The sequence below is a fragment of the Myotis davidii genome, unplaced genomic scaffold (assembly GCF_000327345.1).
Source record: "Myotis davidii unplaced genomic scaffold, ASM32734v1 scaffold665, whole genome shotgun sequence".
Lineage (NCBI taxonomy): Eukaryota > Metazoa > Chordata > Mammalia > Chiroptera > Vespertilionidae > Myotis > Myotis davidii.
Genome location: NW_006296410.1, coordinates 446876 through 455574, shown reverse-complemented (window position 1 = coordinate 455574; position 8699 = coordinate 446876). Strand labels below are relative to the sequence as shown.

The window sequence follows — 8699 nt, the reverse complement described above, 5'->3', positions numbered from 1 at the left end:
GATTTAGGAGAGGGAGATAGAAACATCATTGATCAGTTGCCTCCTGCACACCCCCTACTGGAGATCAAGCACACAACCCAGGCACGTGCCCTGACCGGGATTTGAACCGTGACCTCCTGGTTCATAGGTCAGTGCCCAACCATTGAGCCACGCCAGCCAGGCCACTTTTTATTTTTGTTTCTGTTAATCCTCACCTGAGGATATTTTTCCATTGATTTTTAGTGAGAGTGGAAGGGAGGGGGAGAGAGAGAGAAACATCCATGGGAGAGAGACACATTGATTGGTTGCCTCTTGCATGTGCCCCAACCCCAGCCAAGGATCCAGGCTGCAACCAAGGTGCATGCCCTCAACCGGAATGAAGCCGTGACCCTTCAGTCCATGGGCAAGTGATGTACCTACTGAGCCGCACCGGCCAGGGCTATTCTTAATTCTCTACGTTTTTTAAAAACTCAGGAATGGAGCCCTGGCCAGTGGTTCACTGGTTAGAGCACCAGCCAGTGCACCCAGTTCGATTCAAGGGTGTGTACCTGGCCCCCGTTGGGGCGCCTGCAAAAGGCAACCAAAAAGTGTGTCTCACTCCCATCGATGTCTCCCTCTCTCCGCCCCCCCTCTCAAAATATCGGGGAGAGACCCTTCAGTGAGGATTAACAACAACAGAAATTGGGATGAATTTCGTCAGGTGATTTTTGTGTGCATTGGGAGATCTTACGTTTTTCTCCGTTTGGTCACAAATTACACGTGCTTCTTATATTCACTCCTGTACTGGGATCAACCTGGCTCGTCGAGCAGGACCTGCCGTCCCGACGGGGCGCGGCCCCTCGGCTCTGTCCACCGCGGGCTCCGTCTGCGATCCCGCCAGCCTGGCCGGTGTGCGTGCTACGGCAGCCTCCGAAGACGAGGTGGGAATGACCGTCCTTCCTGCTGCCCCAGGGAGGTGCCTGAGATGGGGTCGGGAGAGCCGCTTCCAAGTAGTTACCGAACGCTCTGGGTCTCTGTGTGTACAGCCTCGACCAGGAAGGTATCGGTTTTATACACATTTGCAGCTTTACTGGCATAGACTTGTCCATACTATTGGGCTGTTGCTCACGTGTCACGGTTTTCAGTGAAGCCTCTGGGGCACCCGCCCGCCCACTCAGACTCACCTGCCGCCACCTCCCGACCTTACCTGCATTCCCCACTGCGTTCCCCTCACTGCCTCTTCCCTGTGACGGCGCGGCCCCAGGCACCTGCCCTTGTCAGCCGCTGGCAGAGGCCGCGCTGTGACAGCGCAGGGAGCCACAGCCACGCCCCCGGTCTGGGCAGGGGATGTGGCCGCACAGCCTGTGCACGGGCCCCCAGGCCTGCATCACCCTCCTGCCCGCTCCCCTCCGCCTTTTTTTGTGAAACGTAATTGAGCTTCAAAGAGTAGTTACGAAAGATGCGGTTATGGGAAAGCTTGGCGTGCGGATGGTGGAGGCGGCACGTCATGGGACCAGCGGCTGGTGTTTCTCTGGCCCGTGGCTCCGTGGTGGGGTGTGTCCCGTTGTTAAGCCTTGCGTGCTCAGTGGTTAGGGCTGTGACTTCTGTACCTGGTCCTCCCAGAGCCTCGGCCTCTGGCCCAGCGCTGCCTTTTCTTACCCCGCCCCCCTGGCTCCTGGCCGGGGAGGCCCTCGGCCCACGGAGCCTCCCGGGCCTCTCCCTGGTCCCACATACACGGTCTGCTGTGGGGTCTCTAGTCCGTCTCCCACAGAGCCCACGTCCTCGTCCCGCTGTGACCCAAACCCGGCCCGGAGCTGCGGGAGGGGCCCTGGTGCATGTCCCCGAGCGGGTGGCTCCGAGAGACACCCTGCTCATCACACACAAGTTACATAGCAGCCAGCCATAGCCGGTCCCTCCCGGAGCCCAGCCGGCCACCAGGTGCCCCTGCAATGCTTCTCCTCCCCCAGAGCTTTCACAGACCCTCCTCCTGCCTCCTGGGGCCCTGCCCCGCTGCCCCCACAGTGCCCGCACCCCCCTTCCCCCCGCCAGCCGCACCTGGCCTTGGTGACACCACAGCCACAGAGACCTCTGTGTCCCTCTGGTCGACCCTGGCCCTTCACTGTCATTAATTCTTGCTTTCCTTTTGGTTCTAAGCAAGGAAGGGAACCGAGGTGTGGGGGCCATTGCACAGTGTGGGGGGCACAGTGTGGGGTGCACAATGGGGGTCATTGCACAGTGTGGGGGCCATTGCACAATGCGGGAGGCGCAGTGGGGGGGCCATGGCACAGTGTGGGGGCCATTGCACAGTGTGGGGGGCGCAGTGGGGGGTCAGCCCTCAGCACCGTGACACCTGCTCTCTGTCTCCACAGGCCCCAGCATGTAGCGCAGGGTCCCGGCGCCCATCCAGGTGAGAGCGGCGCGCACGCGGAGGGGCTGTGGGGACCCGGAGCCACAGAAAGGCGGCGCCTTGGGGCTCCTGAGACAGCTGAGAGCTCCGGGCGGCCGACTGTGCATGGAACCACGTGTTCCCCGGCGAGTGCGCTGGGCTCGTCCGCTGCTGGCTACGGACTCCGGACAGCCCGGCAGAACTCGGTGCAGGAGTGCGTCACCCAGGTGACTGAGCGGGCTGTTTCTGTGCAGAAAATGGGAAAGGAGCCGAGGGCGGAAGGAAGGCGCAGGGGTGAAGACGCGGAGTGCGGCGCGCGGCAGCCGGGGCGTCTCAGCGGCACAGCCGAGGCCTGAGCGCCCATGCAGAGGGAGCGGCGGACCCAGGCGTCTAGAGGAGGTAATCGCGGGGCGTGCTCAGGGGTGATGCCATGGGGCGCTCACAGGGGTGACGTCACCCCCCTTCGCTCACAGGGGTGACGTCATGGGGCACTCATGGGGTGACGTCATGGGGGCACGCACAGGGGTGACGTCATGGGGCGGCGCTCTGGGACTGAAGGTTGCTCCCCACTGAGGCTTCCTGCCTCCACCCTGGACAGCACCTGTGAGAGGCGCCCCGAGGTGGGCGCATGGAGTGGGCACAAAACTGCAGCCTTGAGCTGCTGCCCCTGGTCCAGGCGGGCAGGCCCCTCCCGGTGTTGGTGCCCAGTGCGCAGGGTGCTCAGGGCCACCTCTGCCCGCTGGTGGTGACAGGCGTCAGGACAGGCAGTCCTGTCTCAGATGCGGAGGTCAGTGGGCACAGGGCCTCCTCTCCAGCGGGGCGGGCGGCCCTCAGGCGGCGCTGCATCCAGGCCCCTGTCCCTCTGGCCTTTTAGGACCTGGTGGTGTAGGAAGTGACCTCCCTCCCTCGGGCTCTGAGCGGAGTCCCGTCGCGGGCACTGTGTCCTGGGCGATGTCGGAGGCACACCCGCCATCCTCCTGGTCCCCCTGGGCCGCCTGGCACTCAGTAGGTGATGTCTGTGGGGCTCCCCGCCCTGTGCCCCACTCTCCTTGGTGGCTGCTCGGTGGGCAGGGCTGTGCCTTTAGACGGAAGGGGCCTGGCCCTGGCCCCGGTGTGGTGCAGCCTCCGCCCTCTGCACACCGAGGCTCGGAGGGACGTCCTCTGACTTCCTTTCTCCGGAACCTGAGCCTTGATGACATCACCGGAATGTTCAGATATTCATTAACGTGCCTTTTCTCTTGCAGAAGCCAAAGATGTTGACCAGAAAGATTAAACTCTGGGACATAAACGCCCACATCACCTGCCGTCTGTGCAGCGGGTACCTCATCGACGCGACCACCGTGACCGAGTGTCTGCACACGTGTATGTGAGAGTATTCTAGAGCCTGGCCTCTGACTGCGTGTGCATGCACACTGTCTGACCACGTGCACACGTGCGTGTGAAAATGTCTAGAACGTGGCCTCTGACAGTTACTAGTCAGCTGTTCTTTGATACTTTGGCTTTTTTTTTTAAACAAAAGTTTTAGCTCAAGTACAAGGCAGGACACAGAAGCAGGAATAGAAACGATCTTGAGGATACCTCAGAAAAAATGCTTTCAGAATAAAACACTGAGGGTGTTTCAGTAGAGATGCCACTTCAGGAAGCTCAGTCTGGGGATGCTGTGATTTGACTGAACAGACAACTGTCACGGGGACTTTACTCCTGACGGGCAGAAGCGCTGGTTTTCTTGACTGTTTCCACGGAGGGATCGCTGGCCCCGCCTGATGAGGTTGAATGCAGGGTCTCGGCTGTTTCTAAGCACAGCCTCACCCAGCAAGCAGACGGCATGGTTCCTGGAGATGCAGCTCCAGGGCCTGGCAGGCAGGATCTCAGACTACAACAAAGCCTGTAATACCTGCACATTTACTTTCTCTCACTTTTTAAATTGACTTTAGAGTGAGGAAGGGGGAGGGAGACATCGTGTGAGACAGAAGCATCAATTGCTTGCCTCCCATAGGCTCCCCGACCAGCACATGCCCTTGGCCAGGAATCGAACCCGCAGCCTCTTGGTGCACGGACGACGCTCCAACTGAGCCATCCGGCCGGGCCTGTAACTTTTTCATCCTGTGTTTTTCACTTGAGAAAGTAAAACATTTTCCAATCTTAAGAGTTTTTCATTTAAAGTGAGCTGTGTTTGTAGATAATGGGGGGGGGGTGAAATTTATGTTGTTTTTACTGAATTTCTGATGCACAAAAGAAGTCCTGTGAACTCTCAGGCCAGCATAGCACTGGACCGCTAGCCCGAGTGAGACCGAGCCCAGCGCTTTCCCCGCTCTGGCCTCTGTTGCTCCTCGTCTCCTCACGAGGCAGCAGGGGTGCAGCTGACAGCAGGGTGGGGGGCAGGGCGGGGAGGGCGGGCCCGGGCGCCTGGGTAACTCTGCCTGTGCCCGCAGTCTGCCGGAGCTGCCTGGTCAAGTACCTGGAGGAGAACAACACCTGTCCCACCTGCAGGATCGTCATCCACCAGAGCCACCCGCTGCAGTACATCGGGTGAGCGCCCCTGTGGGCCAGCTGGGGGCACGGGACTTCAGGGCTGCCGTCCACGGGACTGAGGAGTCCAGCAGGCATGAACTCGGGCCGTGGGGGGACTTGCCCAGAAGGAACTCGGGCCACGGGACGCCTTTCTGAGGGGAACTCGGGCCATAGGAGGCCTTGCCTAGAGGGAACTCGGGCCACGGGAGGCCTTGCCTAGAGGGAACTCGGGCCACGGGAGGCCTTGCCTAGAGGGAACTCGGGCCACGGGAGGCCTTGCCTAGAGCGGACTCGGGCCACGGGAGGCCTTGCCTAGAGGGGACTTGGGCCACGGGAGGCCTTGCCTAGAGGGGACTCGGGCCACGGGAGGCCTTGCCTAGAGGGGACTCGGGCCACGGGAGGCCTTGCCTAGAGGGGACTCGGGCCACGGGAGGCCTTGCCTAGAGGGGACTCGGGCCACGGGAGGCCTTGCCTAGAGGGGACTCGGGCCACGGGAGGCCTTGCCTAGAGGGGACTCGGGCCACGGGAGGCCTTGCCTAGAGGGGACTCGGGCCACGGGAGGCCTTGCCTAGAGGGGACTCGGGCCACGGGAGGCCTTGCCTAGAGGGGACTCGGGCCACGGGAGGCCTTGCCTAGAGGGGACTCGGGCCACGGGAGGCCTTGCCTAGAGGGGACTCGGGCCACGGGAGGCCTTGCCTAGAGGGGACTCGGGCCACGGGAGGCCTTGCCTAGAGGGGACTCGGGCCACGGGAGGCCTTGCCTAGAGGGGACTCGGGCCACGGGAGGCCTTGCCTAGAGGGGACTCGGACCACGGGAGGCCTTGCCTAGAGGGGACTCGGGCCACGGGAGGCCTTGCCTAGAGGGGACTCGGACCACGGGAGGCCTTGCAGAGAAGTGTGAGAGGCAAGGCGATCCTGTTGGCTAACCTGTGCTGCTCTCCCTGCAGGCATGACAGGACCATGCAGGACATCGTGTACAAGCTGGTGCCAGGCCTGCAGGAAGGTGCGTGTGGGGCGCCCGCTCCCGCCCCCGGGTGCCTCTCCCCACAGTGGGCGGGGCAGGGCAGAGCTGGACATGAGGCCCCTCCTTCTGGCAGAACCGCCATCTGTCCCTGCTCTGAACTCACTGGCATCTCCGGCTGGTCTCCTCCGTCGTCTGTCCCTCGTCTGCACCCTCAGCCCGGAAGCCCTGGTGTGGGCATCGTGCGGCCAGCGCTGTCTGGGCTGTGGGGGCACAGCTGGTATGGGTGCCAGTCAGTGTAACTGTACTTACAGAATTAAAAAGAAACGCTCTGTACTACACCCATCCTGAAAGTGGGAGTGGCCGTTCTTTCAAAAGTTCTGCATAGCCCTGGCTGGTTTGGCTCAATGGATAGAGCCTCAGCCTGTGGACTGAAGGGTCCCGGGTTCGATTCCGGTCAAGGGCGCAGGCCTGGATTGTGGGCTCTATCCCCGGGGCGGGGGGGGGAGGGGCAGCTGATTCATGATTCTCACTTATCATCGATGTTTCTATCTCTCCCTTTTTCTTCCTCTCTGAAATCAATAAAAATAAGTTTAAAAAAAAAAAAAGTTCTGCGCAGTGCTCAAGGCTGAGACTGTCCCCACCTTTGTCGGGCGGGGGGGGGCGGCGAGCTCTGTTCCACACAGGCAGCAGGCTGGCACTACCTGCTGGCGAGACTCGGGTGCCCTCCACGGTGAGGCGGGTAGGGAGTCCGGAGAGGGTTATAGTTTAAGGTTCAGCTCCTGCCTTAGGTCATAGAGAGCGTCTGGGCTTTAACCTGTAACTCGGGGGTTAGAGCCTTTCCTGAAACGCCCCTACGCGTGTAGGCGGGAGAGCATAGTCCTGGAACCCGCAAAGTCACTAGAGAGGGTTTTAGACGTGCAGCCGTGGGCAGGATCCGTCACACCTGGGACCCGTGTCCGTCCTTGCTGGGCCGCTCGGGGGCCCTGGGAACCCCACTTCAAGGTGGTTCTCCTTCATGCGGCTTCCAGCTTTGTAATCATCTGTGCTCTTTGTGTGATGTTTGTGAATAGAACGTTCGTATAACGCGTGGCCTGCTCCAGATTAAAGGTTGTTACTGATCTTTCATAGCGGAAATGAGAAAACAGAGGGAATTCTACCACAAACTGGGCATGGAGGTGCCTGGAGACATCAAGGGGGAGACTGGTTCTGCGAAGCAGCACTCGGACCCCCATCGGAATGGTAAGCGACGGATCGCTGTCAGGCTGTTCCTGAGAGCTCCCGTCCCTGTCCCTGTCCTCCGTCCCTGTCCCCCTGTCCCCCATCCCCTGTCCCCATCCCCTGTGTCCCCTTTACTCTGTCCCCATCCTCCGTCCCCATCCCCTGTCCCCTGTCCTCATCCCCTGTTCCAATCCCTTGTCCCCGTCTGCCTCCTCTCAACCCCAAGCAGTTTGTAGTGCAGAGTAATAACCTTTGTGAAAGTCAGTGACATGGTTGTTCCTGTAGGTTAGGCACAGAGGGCACCCGGGGGCACGGCCAGTGGCTCCTGACACTCCCTGAGTTTGGGGAGTTTTGCTGTAGATGGCAAAGTGGCACGTGGCTTCCATGTAAAGTTAACGGCATTTAAATCTGCACATCGAGTAACAAATGGAAGAAATCTCTGATGCCCTGGCATTTTCCTGTGGACCACACAGTCCCTGGGAGCCTGAGGCCTCTGTGCTTTTGTAACCGTCGGGAGGACGGGCGGGCTGCCGTCACCTCCACCGACCCTGCTGGTGCCGCTGGACCCGGGAGGCGGGGACCGTGCTGGGGACCCGGCAGTCTGTCCCACGTGGCAGCCACGGGCGTCTTCATTTCAAAGTGGCGAGGAGTTGGCCCGCGCGGCTCAGTGGTTGAGTGTTGACCTGTGAACCAGGAGGTCACTGCTCAATTCCTGGTTAGGGCCCAGGCGCAGGTTTCAGGCTCAACCCCCAGTCTGGGGTGTGCAGGAGGCAGCCGATCCATGATTCTCTCGCATCATTGATGTTTCTCTCTCTCTCCCTCTCCCTTCCTCTCTCTGAAATCAATGAAAATCTATTTTTAACCCTTTGTGCGCCATAAGCATCTATAGACACAATTAAATTCAAAATATCGTGGCATGTGGTGATGGTTTCCGTTTTGGACGCGGGGCAGTTACTGGTTAAATAAATGGTTTTGAGCTGTGCTGTGCAGGGCACCGTGCAGACTGGAGGTGGAGGTAGTAAGTGTTGAGCAGCAGCGGGTGGCCGAGCCGCTGTGGCCCCTTTCAGCTCCTCGGAGCCCGCCTCGGGCCTGCCTGAGGGGCACGCGGCTCACACACTTGTCCCCCGCCCCCGGCATGTGCTTTATGGTGCAAATTCTTACTGCTCTGTTTTTTAGTGTGTTTTTAAAATATATGTAATTTTAAAAAAATTTTAAATATATTTTATTGATTTCAGAAAGGAAGGGAGAGAGAGAGACAGAAACATCAGTGATGAGAGAGAATTACTGATTGGCTGCCTCCTGCATGACCTCCCCCCCCCACCCCCCCCTGCCGGGGATCAAGCCCACGACCTGGGTGTGTGTCCTGACGGGGAATGGAGCTGTGACCTCCTGGTTCATAGGTTGATGCTCAGCCCCTGAGCCCCACCAGCCGCGCCTTACGCTGGTTTTTATAGCATTTCCGGTGTACAGCAGAGTGACCGGCTCAGCCTTTTGGGTTTAATAACAAACACAGTGTATTCTCTTCTGCTAAAAGGTGAAACCAAAGCAGACGAGAGCTCCCACACGGAGGCTGCGGAGGAGAAGCAGGAGGAGGACAGCGACTACCACCGGAGCGACGAACAGGTCCGTGTCTTTGCACCCCTGTGCCCTGCGTTCCCTAAGG

The 8699-nt window shown here is 59.9% G+C and overlaps 1 protein-coding gene across 1 annotated transcript in view; it reads left to right on the top strand.

Moving 5' to 3' along the window:
- Positions 1–2330: 2330 nt before the first annotated feature.
- PCGF3 (polycomb group ring finger 3) overlaps positions 2331–8699 on the top strand; it is a 19271-nt gene continuing 12902 nt past the window's right edge. The window contains exons 1-7 of the mRNA XM_006771441.2: positions 2331–2365; positions 2599–2743; positions 3589–3706; positions 4777–4873; positions 5802–5857; positions 6947–7057; positions 8571–8659. Coding sequence (XP_006771504.1) covers positions 3598–3706; positions 4777–4873; positions 5802–5857; positions 6947–7057; positions 8571–8659 — 462 coding nt within the window. The 5' untranslated portion in view covers positions 2331–2365; positions 2599–2743; positions 3589–3597. The remainder of the gene's footprint in view (positions 2366–2598; positions 2744–3588; positions 3707–4776; positions 4874–5801; positions 5858–6946; positions 7058–8570; positions 8660–8699) is intronic.